A 20,592-nucleotide genomic window follows, 5' to 3' on the forward strand; every position below is an offset into this window, starting at 1 on the left:
GCACCCGGCGCGCTGCGCGGAGCACGCGGAGAGGTAGGCGGCCAAGCGCGCGTTGCAGGCCGCGTCGCCCAGGCAGGCGGCCGTGGCTTCCAGGCAGGACGGCACCCCTGCGAGTCCTGAAAGCAAGCACACCGCGGAGCTGCACGGAGGGGCCGCTGCGTCCCCGGGGCAGCCCGGCAGCGAACGGCGGCGGGCGTCGGGGTGGCGTTGTGGGCAAGAATTGCTCTCCTATGGTGGGCGTGAACTGACCCTGTGCGCTGCGCACGCGCCGTGCGGAGGGACGTGTGCGGCTCGCACCTGCGCAGTAGGACACAGAGCGTCTGCCTGCCCAGAGCCTCAGGTGTGAGCGGTCAGTCCGTGGAAACTGCGCTTGGACTTATGCCTAGGGTCAGTGCATCTGCTCAAGTGTCACTTTCCTTCCGCTGCACAGAACTTTCGGGGCAGTTGGAATCTTTAAAGAAGACTCCACATAGTTATTTAGCACACAACGATGTCCACGTTCTGGAAAGTACAGAACGTACGCAGGTGTAGATATATGAACCTCCCTCCCACTACATATAGTCACGAAATTATTTATTCCTAAACAGTTCAACTTATGTGATCAAAATACCCATGAATTTTAACCACCATCTCGAATTTGGTTTCAAGTGTAAAATATTTCTCGGCACATCCATGACTACATGACGGATGTCCAAAGCAGTTGCTTCTGTTCATCACAGGTGGAAGAGATGCAAATATTTGGTTGTATTTTGTAATATTGTAACTGTGAAGCCATGCCATTTATTTTGTATTGGCATGTATTTTAGAAGCCTGGGAACTAAACATTTAAATTGTATTGTCTAGTTTTTACAATGCAGATCAGTAATAATAATACATAAAATTACCGTGGTGGGAAGGAGTAATTAGGTTCTGTTTGAATTTTTTGTCCTCTTTGATGTCATCTAGAAGGAAAACAAAGAAACCATTTCATTATTGAATGATTTTCTAAAATTCTTAGGAGAATTTATGAATGGTCAAGCAAAAACACAAACAAGCTCATATGACACTTATTTAACCCTTGATGTTCAAAATTACTGAGATAAAGATGAAGATAAATAAACTGCTGTAATATCGTTCAAGTGAGTTTAAGAGCTCTGCTTTGAGGATTCAGTGGGTTGAAGATTTAAAGAAACACCAACGACCAGACCCTGTGTGCTGATGTAAATGAAGAGCCTGTCTGGGGTAAAGAAGAGCCAGATATTGTCCAAAGAAAGAGAAATCCCATCCCGCTGCAGTCTTAACTAGATAGAAATGCAATTTAAAGACTATTTCCACCTCAGAATATCTTACTCTCCAAGAACTTTTAGGAACTATAACTAGGGAATTGGAAAATCTCTCAGACAGAAGTGAACCCAGTGGCCATATAATTCTACAAACCTTCATTCAAGGAACAGTGCACCAAGTGAGATATGAATGGTGCATACCTACAACTTCTGTCACTGAGCATCCTGTAACCTGGTTGGGGAGACGTATTAACCAAACCCAAATAAAATATAAAAACACTAACAGATGTATGGATAATGTGGTAGGGGAATAATATGACCAGAAGTTCATTTCAAAATAAAAGTTACATTTGTGTCATTGGCTGTGAAGATACTATCTTGTGTTATGGTATAAATGTTCCTTCATGACCCAGTTTGTCCACACATGGGCTTTCTGCCCACATACCTGCTTGCCAGCCCTCTGCTCATATGTGATGGTACGATCACATAAAAATCCTTCCCACCACTGAGTGTGTCTGACCTCTTCAGACCTGTACTGTCCCAGGTGGTCTTATTATGTGTTGTTTTTCATTTTCCTGTTGATTAATTCTCAAGCCAAGAGCACTATTTGTTCTTCAGTCCACCTGCTCTCTCTCCAAGGAAGAGCTGATACTCCTACATCTGTGTTACTATCCCTTTGAAATTAACATCATTAAACAGATCTCAGTGAATCACACAGCTTTCTTAAAAAATAAGACTTCCAGGCTAGACCTTCGGCTACACGTTAATACCTCTGCATTGAGGCTTACTGTTAAGGTTGCACCAGTGACTAAAACAGTCCAGAAAATGCCCTGTGCCCAAATGCAGCTGTTGAATCTTACCTCCAATGTCACTGCATTTGGCGAGGATGCCTTAAAGGTAGTAGACAAGAATAAATGTCATAAGCCTGGGAATCGGATTGGATAAATTTAACATCCTTGTAAGAAGATGTGAGGAGAGAGCAAGAGCTGATTTTCTATTACAAGCCAGGAAGAGAGGAGCCCTCCTCAGAAACACATCCTAGTTGGCCTTGATCTGGGACGCCCAACCTCCAGAAAATACTGTAGTTTTTTTCAAACCACAAAGCTTATGACATTTGTTACAGCAGCCTGGGTTGAGTAATTAACTCACTTTTTGAGAAATTATGAGAAATTACTTTATGAGAAATCCCCAAGCAGCAAAAGAGTTACTTTTACTGTGAGAAAATAAATTTCATTTTTTGGTGGTATGCTATTCTGTATGGTATGATTATTACAATCAATTTTCTGCACAGGCAAGGCTAATTTCCTATGGATTCATATATATGTGCTGTATAATTGACATACACACACACCTTGGGGAAAGTCTACATGAAAAGGCATTTGTGCTGAAGATGAGTAAAATCTGATTCTTCTTTTCCTGGCATCCCCATGTAATCTGCCTATATTGGATGCCTCAAGACCCTGAGCACTGGTAACCCCCATCGTGTTCCTTCTGTGTCATTGTAGAAGTCTCCGAACTGGGCTCCACCTTGGGCATCACCTTGTCCACAGTAAATTTTCAGCACAAAAGCCAAAATCATCCTGTCAAAGACCATGGCTCTCCAGGTTGAAGGCTTTCGGTCATTCACCATATCACTGGGAGGAAGAGCCGCAGAGATTTTGAGCATGCAGCCTGTTACATGCAGACTTCGCTTCCTGCACCTCTCTCACTCACTCTCTCAGCTCCAGCTCCAGGGTCTTTCTGTTTCTGCTGTTTCTGGACAGATTCACAGCTCAGGACTTCAAATTCACTACTGCCTGAAGTAACCCATCTCTCCATCTGGCTCATTCTTGTTTTTTCTATTTTTACTCAAATGTTAATCTTTTCAGAGCACTTTTCTGTCCATTCAGTTAAAAGTATAAGCCATCCACCCAAATCTTTTTTTCCCTGTGCTTTTATACTTAGTACTCATTGCTTGAGTACACATATTTTAGAGATATTTCTGCAGTCAATTTTCTCTTGTCCCTATAGGAATGCTGTGATGTACCATTAAGATCCCTGTTTGCTAGTTTCTCTTGCAGTGAGTTTTTGGTGTACAGGAATATTATTGACTTTTGAGTGCTGACTTTGTATCCTGCTACATTACCAAATTTGGTCATTAATTCTAGGTTATTACCAAATTTGGTTATTAATGCTAAAAAATTAATTCTAGGAGTCTATGGTGGAGTTTTGGGGATCTTCTATGTTCAGGATTATGTCATCAACAAAGAATGACAGTTTAACCTCTTCCTTTCCTGCATTTATTCCTTTTATTTCTTTCACTTGTCTAATTGCTTTGGCTAATGTTTCAAGAATGATATTGAACAGATGTGGTGATAGTGGACAGCCTTGTCTTGTTCCTGATTTTAGAGTGAAAGCTTTCAGCTTTAATCCATTTAGTATAATATTGGCTGTTGCTTTGTCATAGATGGCTTTTATCAGATGAAGATAAAGACCTATTCCAATTTCTTTATGGTTTTATCATAAATGGATACTGGACTTTGTCAAATGCTTTTTCTGCATCTTCTGAGATGATCATGTTTTTGACCTGGGTTCTGTGGATATGGTATATTACATTTATTGATTTGTGTATGTGGAACAGTCTCTGTATCTGAGATAAATCTTACTTGGTTATGGTGTACAATCTTTTTTGATGATTGCTACATTGAGAATTTTCTCCTCTATACTTATTTAAAGAGATTGGTCTGTAGTTTTTTGTATATGGCTCTTTTCTGGCTTTTGTATCAGCACCATGCTTGCTTCCAGGGATGACTTTAGGAGTATCACTTCCGTTTCAATTTCATTAAAGAGTTTGAGGTGTAGTGGCATTAGATCTTCTCTTAATTTCTTGTAGAATTCAGCAGTAAATCTATCAGGACCTGGGCTTTTCTTAGTTGGTACTTTTTTACCTCTTCTGTTTCATAGACTGATATTGGATTATTCAGCTTTTCTATGTTTTCTTGCTTCAGGTTTGGCAATTCATATATATCTAGAAATCTATCCATTTCTTCTGGATTTTCCATTTTATCCGAATGCATGTTCTCTGCAGAATCCCTTGTGATTTCAACCTTTTCATTTCTATTTGCATCAATTTAGTTCTTTCTTTCCTTGTGTTGAAAAGGTTGGCTAAGGATTTGTCTGTCTCATTTAATCTTTCAAAGAACCAACTCTGATTTATTGATTTCTTTGTATTGACTTTTAGTCTCAATTGCATTAATTTCTCCTTGATAATTATGATTTCCTTGCTCATATGATCTAGCATCAAGAAAAATGAAATACTTAGGAATTAACTTAACAAAGTAAGTGAAATACCTCTGCAGTGAAAACTGTTATACTCTGGAAAAGATCAAAGAGGATGTCAGAAAATGGAAAGATGTACTGTTCCTGCATAAGCAGAACCAATATAGTGAAAATGGCCATACTTCTAAAACTGTTATGCTGATTAGTGAAATCTAAATCAAAATACAGTTACCATTCTTCACAGACCTGGAGAAAATAATCCTAAAATTTATATGAAACCAGAAGGACCTAGAATAGTAAAAGAAATTCTGGACAATAAGACAAAAGAGAGGGCATTTTGCAAGTTATACTACAAGGCTGTGATAAAAACAGCATGGTTTTGGCAAGAAAAAAAAAACAGACTTAGCCAGGCATAGTGGCACATGCCTGTAATCCCAGCACTCGGGAGGCTGAGGCAGGAGGATCTTTGTGGGTTTGAGATCATCCTGGGCTACAAAGTGAGTTCAAGTCCAACCTGAACTGCGTAGCAAGACCCTGTCTCAAAAAAGATTTAAAAAAACCAAAAAGATTTGAGGACCAATAGAACAGAATGAAAAATGCAGAAACAATTCCAAACACATTTAGTTATCTTACCTTTGACAAAGGGGCCAAATACCTTCACTGGAGGGAACATAGCCTCTTTCTTTCACAAATGGTATTGGGAGAACTGCCTTTACTCATGGTAAGGATTGAACCTAGACCCATATCTCTCACCAGACACTCAATAAAATCAGAACGGACCTCAGATCTAAATAGTAAAACAGAAACACTTGGTCTACTAGAAAACAGAATAGGTAAAACTCCTGAAAACATAGGTGTAGACAAAGACTATGAACCAAACCGCCATTGCAGAGAAATGTTATAAAGAATTAACCAGTTGGATTGCATCAAATTAAGAAGCTTCTGAACAACAGAGAAAATCATCAAGAGTGAAGAGACAACCTACAGAATGGGAAAAAATTGCCAGCTACTCCTCAGAGGACTCGTATCTAGATATGTAAAGAACTCAAAATTTAGCCCCCCCTCATTTAAAGCTCCAATCCAAAAATGGGCATCTGAAGTGAAGAGAAACTTCTCAGATGAAGAAGTACAAATGGCCAATAATTTTTTTAAAATGCTCACATGAAAAGATGCTGAACATGGGTGGCCATTCCAATAGTGAGATTCCATCTCATTCCAGAAAGAATGGCTACTGTCAAGAAATCAACCAATAACAAATGCTGGTGAGGCTGCAGCCTAATATGGAGCCTGTTAAATTCTCTGCACAAACTCTACTGCATTATACTACTCTGGGTCCTTTTTGTAGATTTTGTTGCTGAGTGCCCACCTGAATATATTTTCTGCACACAAACCTCTGTCTCAGCTTCTCCAGGGAAATTGATACAAACTCCTCAGGTTAGGACGAATACTGGTAGAGCACAGTGATTTGGGTTGTTTAATTTACTCTTTTACTCAAAGATTTAATACATGGCCTGGAACGTGGTAGGTGCTCAAAAATCAGTCAATCAGTCAGTCAACCAACCAATCAAATAATCAATCTTACCATGTTTTATCTGTTTACTCAACTTTTAAAAATAGCGAGCTCTAAAAGTAGTAAACTTCTTCAGTAAAAGAGCAATTATTTTTAAATTGCACAGTATAGAACCTATGACACTGTACGTGTCATAAGTTCCACAAGTATTGTTCCACAAGTATTTGATCAATGAGTCAATGAGTAAAGGAATGAAAGTAACATTTTGCCAAACTCTTAGTACAGGTTTTTTTTTTCTTCATAATTCCTTTTGGACATATTCACGGTACCCAGTATTTTATTTTAATCTAGGATTAACAGACACAGAAATGATTGAGTTAATATCAGAAATTAAACTTTCTGAATTCATTTTTGTGATTATACTGTGTTCCTAAATTCATTTCGAATACCAACCTGAAACACTCTCCTGATTGAATCCATCTCCATCGTCTCCACTGAAGGTGGGAACTTCATTCACTCCATCATCCTGTATACAAACATCTTCAATCAGATCTTCCCAAATTTGATTGCAGTCTGTGTTGGAAGAATCATTGCACTGGCAGTTCCACAGAACAGTTTCTTTTAGACTTTCTCTTAGTGCTTCACAGAGCTGTCTTCCACCAAGGCTTTTACATTCTTCTGCCGTTTTGCCACAACTTCTGTTAAAATTCTCATATAACAGAACGCAGTGTTGTGATTCGTTGCAGACACGCGCTGCTGTGACACAGTCCCTCTGTTTCTCAGCCACTAATGATGTATCTGTCTTGTGGGACCATTGTGTGGTAGCTGACTGTGAAGCCAACCCTGAGGACAGAACTGATTCTTCTATAAATAAAGTAAAAGAATGATAACATTAAGGAAGTTTATTTAGGATTCTTATATGCTTTTATATAGCATAAAGACATGCCATTTGGGAATATTCAATACCAATGATCTTGCAAAATTCATTGAAAAATTATTTTAAGGGACTGAGCTACTACAAGTAATCTTATATTTTAAACGTTGAGATAAAAAGCAGGATATTTTGTAAAAGTTTGTGGACCTACATAATATTAATGCCGAATTTCTTTTAGTGATATTTTGTCCTTATCATTTACTCTTGACTTTTCACTAAACTTTCATGATGGTTGTTAGAAATCACACTTAATGTAAAATACATATATTCTATTATTTTTCATGTTTATGAATTTCCATTTTCTCCTGGAAATGTGCCTTTGCTAATGTGCTTCTCAATTATTTTTCATTATTTCCCCATTAAATAACCTTTTTATGTTTTAACTTTATTTTTTATTATTGCATATTTGTCATACATGTTGATCACATTCATCACAGGGAATTTGCACCTGCACAAATTCATTTAATTATTTTTCCTCATTTCCCCTCCTCCCTTACAACCTACTTCTGCTCCTCATTTACAAAAGCTTTGTTTCCATTTTTTCCCCTTTCCTTTCTTTTCCTTCCCCTCCCCTCCCATGTTCCCCTTACTATTTGAACATGTTCTTCTGACTTCACAGCATCTATCCTCCATTATGCTCCTTGTTCATCCTTTGGATTCCTCACATGAGAGAAACAATGTGATTTTTAAACTTGTGTGTCTGATTTACTTCACTTACGATTATGGTCTTGAGGTGCACTATTTTCTTACAAATGATTCAAGTTTATCTTTCTTTATGGCAGAGTAGTACTCCATTATAGATAAATACCACATTTTCTTTATCCATTTATCTGTTGATGGGCATATGGGCTGTTTCCAAGATTTAGCTATTATAAATTGTGCTGCTATAAGCTTGGGTTTGCATATATCACTGTTGTATGATGCTTTTAATTCTTTTGGGAAGATACCTAGGTGGGGAACAGCTGGGTCAAATAGAACCTCTAGTATTAGTTTTTCAGACTCTCCATACTGATTTCCATAATGGTTGTACCGATCTACACTCCCACCAACAACAGAAAGTGGTTCCTTTGTCCCCACAGCACCTCCAGCATTTGTCATTAGCTGATTTCTTGATGACAGCCATTCTTTCTGGAATGAGATAGGATCTCAGTGTTGTTTTAATTTGCATTTTTTAATGACCAGTGATGTTGAGCATTTTTATATATTTATTTGTTGTTTGTATTTCTTCATCTGAGAAGTGTGTATTCATTTCAAATGCCCATGTTTGCATTGGGTTTTCAAATTTAGGGGTGTGATATTTTTAGTTCTTAAACAGCTTCTTTAGAAAATGCTTCCTTAATTTCACTGCCATCTCAAGAAGCTTTAATTCCACAGATATGTTTTCTCTATTTAGAGATCCTATATATGTATATTTCCCTGGTTACCAGGATTGAACACAGGCAAGTACTTTGGCACTGAGCTCCATGTCCACCATTTTTTATTTTGAAGCAGATTGCAGCTAACTTGTCCAGGAATAAGTGATACTAATGAAAAATAGCTATTGAGAATGAGTGGCTTGTTGCTGTGAAACAAAATTAACACATATTTTAATTAACATTTCAGTGTGCTTATATTTTTTGTAAACTACAATCTAACACTAGTAGACCTACTAATTAGCAAAGTTATGCTGTTTTCAGGCCTTACAAAATTTGACTTTTCCTCATTTGTAATTATTTTTTCTGTGTCTTCACTTTCACTGGCTTCAAAAATTGTACAATTACAATTTCTTTTCCTATCATCACAAACTTTTCATTTCCTTAACTAGATTATGAAATTATTCTTAAAAGACTTTTTTCTCATTATATTTCCTTTCCTGGCAAGTTTTATTCTCCTTCATGTTTTTATATACTTTAAAATCTTTGATCTGTATCTCTATTTTAATTCTATCTCTTTCTCTTTCTCTCCCCTCCTTTTGTTTTTGTTTCTTTGTTTTTGTCTTTTTGAGGCAGGGTCTCACTGAGCAGTTCAGGCTGGACTTGAGCTCACTTTGTAGCTCAGGCTAGTCTCAAACTCATGATGCTTCTCCTGCCTCAGCCTCCCAAAAGCTGTGATTACAGGTGTCTACCACCATGCCTGGCCCCCTCTCTCTTTCTCACTCTCTCTCTCTCTGGTTTTTTTGATACAGGGTTTCACTATGCAGTTCAGGCTGGCTTTGAACTCATTTTGTAATCCAGGCTGGCCTCAAATTTTCAGTGATCCTCCTACATCAGCCTTCCAAGTGTTGTGGTGACAAGCTTGTGCCACCATGGCTGGCTAATTTTCTCTTCATTTCAAGGTCCTGCTTCCAAGTTTCAACTAGATGAAACATGCTCCTTTATTCTTTGATTTAAATTGTATTTTAGCATGAAGAATATAAAAAGAATGTTCCTAATATCAATGTCCCAAAGTGTGTCAAATGCAGTATTTCCAAATATATGTTATATTTAAAATATAAACGTGTAAGTCAGTACTTTTTTCCCCAACGCTTTACTTTTTAAAAACTTTATTATCTTATTGTACATAAGTACCTTTAAATGTCAGCTTAATTCACTTCCTACTCCACATATCCAACTGGTCATCATTTCCTGTTGAGTATAATTCATAAATATGCTCTCAGTATGTCTGATAATTCTCAGAATGAGTGCATTAGCTTGGGCACGTGTCACCTCTCTCTCAGTTATTTTGAGAGCTTTTTAACTAGTAGCCCTGGCTTGCATCTCTTGGTTACTTTTTCTCCTATCTTCTACATTGCTGCCAGTGACAGCTTTTAAAAGCTGATACTGGATTTCCAGCTCCATCATGGTCTGCTGAGAAAGAAAAAATGAGGCCTCAAAACTGCAAAATGTCTATAAACTTTTAAATTGCTAAAATACCACTTTCCTGCCTGTAAAGCCAGTTCAAGATCTCCAACCTGCCCATGCCACTGCAGTTGTCCTCCATATATGTTGTCTCAGTCTTCTGCCACCCACAGCCTGCTGGTACACCTGCCTGGACCTAAAGAATGCCTTCTCCTGCCTTTGGTTGGCTCCTGACAGCCAGCCCCTCTTTGCCTTTAAATGGAAAGACAGTTCTGAACTCAAAAATCAACTGACCTACTCAACCTCCCAAAGGTTCAAAAATTTGTTTCACTAGCTTCCCACCTGGCTAATGACACTCAGGCTGCCTGCTAAAATAAGCATAAAAGCTTTGCTGCAGTATCTGGCAGAAACTGGTTACAAGAAAGAAACTCTGCAAATTTCCTAGAGCTGCTGGCTTCTATAGAATCTGGAGCCTTGAGTTCACAAAAACAATGATGCGTACTCAGACTCTCAGCCCCTGCGAATGCCCAGTGGCCCACCTGTGCAGATACTTGGATCCAATCGCTAAGGGCTGCCTCCCCTTTGCCTTCACATTCTAATATCCACTGTCCTTCTGATCAAGAAATCTGACAAGCTCAGCTTAGGCCAGGACCTAACTGTCCAGGAGCCACATACACATACTTCCTGAATACCTGTGAAATGAACCCTGAAGGATGCTGAGTACACCCTGTTTATGGATGGAAGTTGCTGTACTAGGAATGGAGTCTGACAGGCTAGATATGCTGTGGTCACCTTGGAAAAATTTATTTTGGCCAAAGCTTTCCTGCTACTGCTTCCTACTGCTGTTTGGAAACCTGCCACCAGTGACACACAACCTGCACTTCTAAGATCCAATTGACCAAAATATCAACCTCAGCCAGAAAAATTTACCTGGAAGATCCACCTTCATCAGAGCCAGACCTGCCCCCACTATATGTTCTGCAAGCTCAGACCACAGTGCTGACACCCATACCCCTGCAGACAGCTCAGGCTTCAGTCTGTGTCACCGGCCTTGACTTCCAGCTATCATGACTTACTGCTTTTCTATACCCACTCAGGCTGGCCAAGACAACAGAAGTTTGTAGGTCCTACTGTGAGAAGTCATCTCTAGATAGCACCTGTCCTTGATTATTGACAGTGATAATGGGCCTGCATTTGTAGCAGAAATAATTCAAAAGCTGGCAGAACTTTTAAAAGATTAAATAAAAATTACATATGACATACAGGCCATAAAGTTCTGAAAGAGTTCCCTCCTGGGATAATTTGTAACCAGTTTAGCTAAAAGACCAGCTATACCTGTAGATGCCCCTGCACACACCATATTAACAGCTCTTAAAGTGTCAGAATTCCAGTTTTAGATCCACCATTCTGGAGTCCTGTTAAATTTCTGAAAAATTTACCTGGACCAGACAGCTCCACTGAAGCTCATTCTAAAGAGACAACACACTCAAAGCCCTGCCCTTCTCATTTCAGATGCTGACCGGTCCATGCATGGCTGAAACCTGAAGAATCCGTTCACAGGATTGCTACAGAAAGATGGGCCTAAATCATATCTCTTCCTAAAACCCTATAATGAGGGAAACAAACCAGAAACTCCTGGGGGGAATTCTCAGTTTTGGAGATGTTGGCTAGGGCCTATTCTAGAAAGACTGACAGCTCCAATATTACTGCTTCTAGTCGGGCCTTGTCTCAGAATATCACATATAACATACCCAGCAATGATTTGCCAAGGAAACTAAAAGAGAGGGAAATGTAGCAGAAGATGCCCCCTTAGCCAGTATAGTTCAGTCTGTTAGTTGCCCAAGTAATAGTTCCAATTACAGTCCCTGTTACGTTTGTTTCTTAGAAACAGCGGTGGCCGTGATGCACAGCTGGCACTATGATGCATATTGTAAGAACTAATCCCCAAAGGACAAGCCATTCTGTTTCTGTGCATTCTACTTGCTTATCCCATATAAGATGTCTGGACCACCAGAGATCATGGCCTGATGTTTTGGGAGTGATCCTGAGGTGGACTGACAACTTGTGGCCAACACTGAGTTGAGCTGAACCAGCGTGGTGCTGGGTGTAGTGGGCCCACCTGAGGATTGTTGCCAACAAAATAAGAAAGGAGAATTGAAGGGGAAGAGGTGGTGCTGTTGGTTCTCCTGGAGGACCTTGTCATGCTGGCTTTCCCCTTATGAACTCAGCTGTTCTCACTGTCAAAGGAGCTTGGAACCTTGTTGCTGCTGAGAATGGCTGCAGTTCACTTTGGGGGATCTTTCATCCTTACTCTGAGCATTGCTTTGCTTCCTGGCTCCGGAAGGGAAGGTGGTGCACTGCTCATTCTCCTGAAGAAGCCTGTCAGGTTGGTTTTCCTGATATGAACTTGGCTGTGATCATCAGAGGAGCTCAGGATCTCATCCCTTAGGATGGCTGAGGTACTTTTCAGGGAAGCTCTGGTCCTTACCATAAGCATCTCTTCCTGGCTCTAGCACAGCCTGCTGGCACACATCCTTCATCCCTCTGGCACAGACTTCCTGGTTTCCACCACTGACCTTTGGGCCTTTCCAGTGCAGATCCTTGATACAGACTTGCATGAGGCATTGTCATGGCTCTAGGCCTCCAGCTGGACTCATGGAGGACATTGCCATGGGCTCTCTGTTTTCTGTTGAACTCATGCAAGACATTGCCCTGGGATCAGGCCCGCAGCTGGATTCTTTGGGTCATTAGTGTGTGAATGGGTTTCCTGCACTCTTTTGTATTTGACTCTTTAGGTGACTATTATAAAATAATCCTATAAATTATATATCCTCTATTAAATTGTTTCCCTTGCAAATCCCTACTACAACAATCCAGATCAGTGCCTTTTGACATAAATTAATCTGCCTCTAAATCCTGGGTGTCATTTCAGTGTTTCTGCTTACCTTAGCACTATGAGTCAAAGGGGAGGTCACAGGACAAGTAGAACATATTTTGAACTACTAAATACAAATTAAAACACAAATTTGTGGATGTAGCTAAGACAGTACTTGGGAGAAAAATCACAATATTAAATGCCTGTATGAATAAAAGAGAAAAGCTTAAATCAGTGATATAGCCCTTCATTTTAGGAAACTAGGAATTAAAGAACAATTTAATCCTTCCGAAAAAGAAATAAAGAGCAAATTAGAGAACAAGAGAGAAGACATAGATTATCAAAATCTCAATGAAAGAGAAAATATCACACTAACTTCTAGTGGTTTTTTAAAGGAAAACTAAATTATATTAAGAGCAACTTTACAAGAAAGATGGAAACTCTAAAGGAAATGTTAAAATAGAAACTAAAAATTCCAACATAAATGAAGCAAATGGAAGACACAGCCAAAGCTCACTCAAGACAAATAGATACCAAGAACACTACTATACCAGTTGAGCATATTGCATTTATATTTAGACTTTCCATGAAGAGTAGTCGGTTATATTCAGTGGTTAATCAAACCAATAATTGAAGGAAGAGATAACCCAATTCTTCGTGTACTAATCCAGATAATATAAGGAAAGGAAATACTTCCCAATTCATTTTAAAAGGGCCGTCATCAGTCAGATAAAAAAGCCAGACAAAGATATTATACAAAAACATGTCAACATCCTGCATAGGCACAGATACATCAACAAAATACTACAAATTTAAGCCCAGAAACATGTGAAAAGAATAAGATATCATGATTTAGCTTTGTAATGAAGCCAGCATTAGACCAACAGGTGTTACCTGACTTATTGATGCATTTTATTCCAAAAACTTTGTTCACAGTGCAAGAGAGGTCATCAGTGTAGACACACCGTTTAAATTGGAAATTACTTTCCACTAAGCACTGGATGGTCAGATTGCAGTGTGATGAATTAGTTATCTTGCAGGAGTCACCTGGATTTCATAAAGATAGAACACTTCAGATGTTAATTTGAATATAGATTTTAGTTTGTTCCCCCAAAATGCTTTTAATGTGTCAATATCAGTATTTTTTGTACTAATATCTAGGTTTGCTGAAGATTGTGCCCATAAGAGACTTTTTAAATGTATTTTTCTCATAAGAGCCTTTCTGCATTTTAAAATAGCTTTGTTCCTACAGATAATGCCAAGTTTTGCCTGTCTCCGTAGTTAAGCTGCCCCTGTACAAGGTAACTACAGAGCCCTTTTCTCTAAGCTATTTTGTCAGTTTAGATATTTTACTTTGTGTGTCATTCAAGGATTCTATTGAAAGATGTGTAGGTGGCACTAGATTTACTATGAGAAATGAAGTGGTCCTGGCTCATAGAAGTACTCAGTACATTTTATTGAAGAAATGAGTAAGTTGTTATAACTACCCATGTTTAACTTTCTACTTTAATTTGAAAAGTCGTATTTCTCCACCCTAGTTTTCTTTTATTCATTATCCTCAAGACAACTACTTGGGTTCACTCATTTATGTATTTGAGGATATTTCTACTTCCACTCCATGCACCGCATAATTATGCAAATATTTCAGAAATTTACTGCAAATGACTTGCTAGTTGTATCATAGAACACACAAACAGTTTTAATTCATGATGCAAATTTTAAAATGTTTTATAAAATACAGCAAGAGGTTTCATCATCAAAACACAAAGCAGACTTTTCTGGTTATTCTTTGTCTTCATTTCAAAATTACTGTCACTTTTAGGAAAGTATGCCTTTGAAATTATTTTTCCTAAACAGTAATATGGTATTAGATTAGATAGCTGCAACTCTTCTTCACATGCAAATATTCCATGTACTTTATCAAAGACAGAGGAAAGGAGAGACTGCCTGTTTTTTCCACATCCTCTGTCTCACAAGGTCATGCCTTGGGCAGAAAGCCCTCTGAGGAGACTGTGCACACTGTCATTGTCAGAACTACAGATTTCTGACTTTTGATCCTAGACGATGTGAGGGAAAAGAAACAAGTAAGGATAGGGAGGAGTCTTGAGCATGAAAAGGAAGGAGAAACGGAATAAACTACAGGAGAACACATTTTTATTTTGCTTCCTAAATTTTCTTGCGCTTACAGAAAGTTCATCAGATTTTGCTAGGATTATAATATTCATAATACAAGATGATTTTTCATGTTAGAGTAGTCTTTTGAATAATTTTATCATAACAATATTAGGGCAATAGCCCACTACATAATTACTTTATAAATATGTCTATCTTCAAGCGAGTGGAGCCTTTCTATAACACTTATTGAATGTTTATTCAGGTACTTGAATATTCAGACATAATTTTTTAACAAAAAATTTCAATCTTCACTCCTGATTCTTTTTTCAAATGTTTGGAATGTATAACAAGTTAAAAAGAAAAATAAACTTTAATTTGTTTTCAATAAAATTGGAATGGAAAATAATGAACATATCCGAAGAATATAAAATTTATATTGTGCATATGTATATATAATGTAATCACAAGTATTCTTGCTATTTATTGACAAATTGGCATATAAGCAAAATGATATTTTATTTAGAAAATATTTTTCTCTGATTCTGAGAAGCATGCATATAATTGTAGTATTATCCATGTGAGATATGCAAGAAAATTACCTGAAATGTTATACATATCTTCCCTCAGTCTCATATAAGGTCCCATAAAAGACAAATAATACTCTTTTGTAACTAAATTCACAAATCAGTGATTGAAGGTAAATCAACTGAATGCTAAGATTAAATAAGGTATTTATAGCAAAACTAGCTTTGTTCTCAGAACTTTTTTAGTCATTGTCAAATTTTATTTTTATCTTTGTAAAAAGGAAGTCATCTCGGCTCACTTTTAGCAAATCACTTTACCTGAAATACCGCAGGCATCTTCCACTATTCGCCAAGCATGTTCACATGCAGTTCCATCACTTTGGCATTGCTGCCTTAAATATGCACAATCTTGAGTATGAGAAGTAGATTTATTTTCTGAGCTGAGTCCCATAGCTTGAACAGCCAAAAGAATTACAGGAAGACAAATTTGCAGCGTTACAATTTGGTGTCCATGATCTCCAAATCTAAGTTACTAATACTAAAAACTAGAATTATAGAAAATAAAACATTGTAAAAAGTAATCTGCTATAAATTTATATTTCTCTAATACCATATTCACTTTTCATTCTCACCATCTATTCACTTCTTAATTTTTAATTTATGAGTATTGTTCTAGCAAAACTATTCTTCACACAGCAGCTGCCTGACAAGCACAAACCCTGAGTTAGATTCCTGGTGCCAAAAAACCCGAACCAAAACAAAACAAAACTATTCTTCAGTTGTATCCAGTCGCCTCCTTAATGTCATAATTCATAATTTTAAGGCTTTGTTTCATCTCTTTTTGCCAATAGCCATCTTAAGGATTTATTTGATTTTGAGACTGTCTATCCCTTTGGTAACAGAGATAGCTAAGCTTAGCTTAGGAGTCACCTAGGTAATCAGTAAACATACTTCTGCGTATGTCAGAGGTGGTCATCAAGGCTTGACTTTGAATACTATATATTGGCCTTGGGCCCTTCCTAAGCACTTTTGTTACACTACATCCTTCTGCCATGATGTTCTTGACTTGGATCCAAACCACATGGACTGAATCCCTGGAAGCTGTAAGCAACATTAAATTTCTCCTCCTTTAAGTTGTGGGTATCAGGTAGTATGTCCCAGGGAAGGGAAGGTGGACTAATACAGAAAATTGGGCTCAGATATGGGGTTCTTGCTGGGATGATATGTAACCATATTGCTCAGAAGCCTTTGGGACTGGTTTGCAGGACAAATGTGGAGATACGGGTTGCAGAAAGCCAAAAGGTTGAGGGAAGTTCTGCTCTGAAGACTCTGTCACTAAGAATTTGGACAGTAAATACCAGGCTCATGAGTTTTCATTTTGGAATCAGGATTCTTTGGGGGAGATGTATTAGAGGCCAAGCAAGTTACATTTTGAAAAAAGAAGTCTACATTTTTGCCCATGTTCTAAGACTTTCCAGGAAGCTGAGATTAAGGGCAACAAATAGTTGATCTGCTGGAGGACATTTCAAGGCAGCCTAACATTCAGGCTGTTACATGGCTATTGCTGTTTTTATCCAGATTTATGGTGGAAATGAAAGGCAAAAATAAGACTAGAAAATTTTTTAAAACTTTTAAGATCTTTAATATTGGCCTAAAAAGGAAATTTGTAAAATTGGGGCCAAAATCTTGATAAATATATTAGCACAGTTAAAAAAGAGAAGAAGTTCTTTTACAGAAACAAGAAGATAGCATGAGGGAAATTCAGAAATCAGCAAGAACCTATGTATAACAGACTCAAGAGTGAAAAAGTATCACACTTTCATTTGAGAAGAGTCCCTGAGACCGTTCCTCAAGAAAGGCCTCCTATGGAATTGGCTCCCCAGGATTCATTTTACTCTGTACAACCATCTAGGCACCCACAGACCACTACAGCCATGGCCCAAGGGGTCCTGGTTAATGCCTCACAGACCTTGGCATCATCTAAAATATGATGGTTTATTGACCTTCAGAATGCGAGAGTTGTGGAAGACTTCCACCCAGATTTCAGAGGAAGACTAGGGAGGCCAGGTAAGAAGCTGCTGAGAGCAGTGCATAAAGTTGTGGAAATGAAGCCAAAGTTGTAATGGAGAACCTACAAACTACAGTTGCCAGGAAAGTAGAATTGTTGTAGAGGAAAGCTGCATGGATCCAACCCAAAAGATAAACCACATAATCTGTAACCAGCACGGCCATAAGGGTGGAGTCTCTCAAGTCCCTAGAATTCATGAGTCACCTTTGTGTGCTCCAGGTTCTAGACATGTGCAATAAGACTTAATGTTTTCCTGCTGAGTTTTGGGCTTGCTTCAGTGTGATTCTTTTTTATTCCTTTATTCTTTCATTCTAGAATGGCAAAGTCTATCAGTGACATTGTACCTTGCACTTCTGTAACTTGTTTTTTCATTTTAAAGGAGTTCACAATTAAGAGTTTACCTGGAGTTTCAGAAGAGTCTTTGACCTTTGAAAATTGCTGGGACCACTGAGACTTTGGGGAAGGAATTACTGCATTTTTTGGTTGTATGCAAGATAGTTGTGTCATGTTGGGTGAAATTATTAACTTCTTATTGGATTCATTTGGTGATTAATTATGGCCTAAGGAGATGTTTTGGCTGTCAAATTGGCAAGTGATGGAATGTGGTGGTTCAAATTGTCAGCTTGATTACCTTGGGAGCTGCCAAGGGGATTAGTGAAGCACACCTCAGAATGTGTCTACTTCCATGAAGGAGGTGTGACCTGGGATGCTGTAGACTTTCCTCAGCTCCTTCCTCTCTGGCACTGTTACGCTGCTCTGCTTCCTGGCCACCACGAACCAAGCAGCTTTCTTTGCCACACTCTTATGCCAGGCTGCTTCTGCGTGGCAGCCAGCTGGCTATGAGCCAAATTACACCTTTCCTCCGATAAGTTGTGGGGTCAGAGATTGTGTCTTAGCAGTGAAAAAGTGAGTCATTAGAAGCAGTCTCTTCTAGATCTCTTGATGTTTATCCATTTGATGTATTCTGGCTATAGTGAGCTCTTCGCAAAATTCTCTCAATCTTTATTAAAATATTAACTTAGATTCTGTTGTCATGCCCTTCCTATTGTCCTCTTTTTCATGTTCTGTGGACAATTTCATTCTCTCATGGGTTAAAATAAAATCTATTACACTGTATTTTAATTTAGATTCTGTCTTCATGTCTTTCTTATTCTCCTGTTTTCATTTTTCTGTGGAAAATTTCATTCTCTTATGGTTTGAACTAAAATCTCTAAGCTAAGGGTTCTAAAGTATGTACATCAATCCCTATATTTTCCAATATTCCACTCATAGATAGAAAAATTATTTCCTCTTTTTGAAAGTCCCAAAAGAACTCTTTAACTCAAGATTTTCCAGAAATTCTTCTGAAATACTTTATGAAAAATACTTCATTTTAAAGTTAATAAGATGAAGAATACTGTAGAGTATGTCATTCTACCAAATATGGAGACAATTAGCATATTAAATGCTCTGAGTTTAGAAAATCACCGTTTCCTGGGTTTTTTTAGAAAGAGAAACTTCCCTTATCACAAAACTGTTTATATGATATTAACAAGAACTCTGAAGAATGAAGTGTGGGAAATAATTTTGGTCCTAATGAAGTTAGAAATAAATTCTCTCTTTCAAGCATCCTGGTTTCAAGTTTGATTTTGATGTCAAAGTGAAAACAAAGGCCTTTGCCTTTCCAAGTCATAAAGAGGCTGTAATGTAATGTGTGTTCTGTCACACGACTGCGTGATGCACGGAATTTAAGATCTTTTAAATTTCTCTCAATAATAAAAATAAGAATAAGGAAATACTAGAAATCAGTGGAAGAATTAAAGAACTATTTTGGAAGTTAGAACAAGAAGCAAAATTTTGGAACTTTGTGAAACTATTATTCAATCCAAAGAAAAACTGAAAGTTTGTAAAAGATGCTTTTCCTTCAAAACTAATTTTCTCCTACATCATTTATTTTCATTCCTTCTTAAATTTAACATAATTTTAAATAATCTACCTTATTTTCTTTCCCTTAGTCATGCCTTTGTTCATTATTATCTGTTAGCTTAGGGCAAAAAGAAAATATCCAGTTATATAATCACCACTTTCCCTTATTCTATTATACACTATTTACAGACTTTCAAAATGTTGTTCTTGTTGTTGTGTGTGTGTATATTTCTCCAATCACACATACAGCAGATTTTCATGTATTCTATGTTAAGTGCAAATGAATTCTTTTCCTCCATTTTGTTACAATAAATTCATAGAATCCAATACCAGAGAGAAAAACAATTACTTTTACTCATAAAAGTTGATTAAAATGTAAAGCATTTGACATGGTATTATTTTACTTTACTAAATCATTCCTAGTTAGTAAGTATTAAGTTCAAAATGAGGTGAATTGAATGGTTTAAATTGATCACAGTTTTATTTAACTTCAAAAGAAAATAGACATTAATTTTAAATTTGTTATCTTTTAACTTATAAATAGATACCAGAAGGTTTCATTTCTAATAAGTTCCAGCACATGTGTAATTTCATAAATCTTAATAATAACGCAGTATCATGAACTATATTCTACTATGAAACAATTTGAACAGTTAATTTAATTCTCACATGGCACCTTTCCAATAAAGTTAGAAATAAACAAATAAAAAGATATACTTTTGAAGAATATTAAATTCTTTGAAATTATAAATTTGTTATTATTTCTTCTTACAAGCTTGTGTTAGATGAGACAGTATTCAGTTTACAGAGAATCAGCATATGATGAACTCAGATAAACCAGAAAGACAGTTCACTTACCCAGGAAAATGAGCACAATCATGCCGGAAACCCTGGTGGCTGTTCCCCTGAATGCAGATGTGTTAGTCCAGCCGCCTTCCCAGCACAAACTGTCCAGAGTAAGGTGCCAGCTCTTGCTGTCAATCCCTAAAATCATTACTAATTCAAGACCGCTTCCGATGTCTCTCTTTCCTCACCAATCTTCCCTGAGCCATGAACTTTCCTAACCATATTCAAATTTAATTATTTTTCCTGAGTGTGCTATTCTTGGATTTTTTTTCCAAGAAAGCCCACAAGCAAGATAATAATAGAAATGATACACACTCAGTACATTCATAAAGTTGTTTTATTCCTGCTTCAACTAGGTCTAATCACAGAAGTCTACAAATAATTATATTCTGCCCAGTAACCTAATTATGATTTAACAAAAGAATCATCACATATAAAATTACTCATTTTTCCTTTTACAGGTATTGAATCACTAAATT

General features: G+C 37.6%; 1 protein-coding gene across 1 annotated transcript in view; it reads right to left on the bottom strand.

Annotated features, from left to right (window-relative positions):
• Gfral (GDNF family receptor alpha like) overlaps positions 1-20,147 on the bottom strand; it is a 49,750-nt gene extending 29,603 nt beyond the window's left edge. The window contains exons 1-5 of the mRNA XM_005377916.2: positions 20,126-20,147; positions 15,613-15,747; positions 13,550-13,708; positions 885-941; positions 5-116 (exon numbers count right to left, since the gene is read on the bottom strand). Coding sequence (XP_005377973.1) covers positions 5-116; positions 885-941; positions 13,550-13,708; positions 15,613-15,747; positions 20,126-20,147 — 485 coding nt within the window. The remainder of the gene's footprint in view (positions 1-4; positions 117-884; positions 942-13,549; positions 13,709-15,612; positions 15,748-20,125) is intronic.
• Between the last annotated feature and the right edge of the window lie 445 nt (positions 20,148-20,592).

This window comes from Chinchilla lanigera, unplaced genomic scaffold, assembly GCF_000276665.1.
Source record: "Chinchilla lanigera isolate Chin_1 unplaced genomic scaffold, ChiLan1.0 scaffold00010, whole genome shotgun sequence".
Lineage (NCBI taxonomy): Eukaryota > Metazoa > Chordata > Mammalia > Rodentia > Chinchillidae > Chinchilla > Chinchilla lanigera.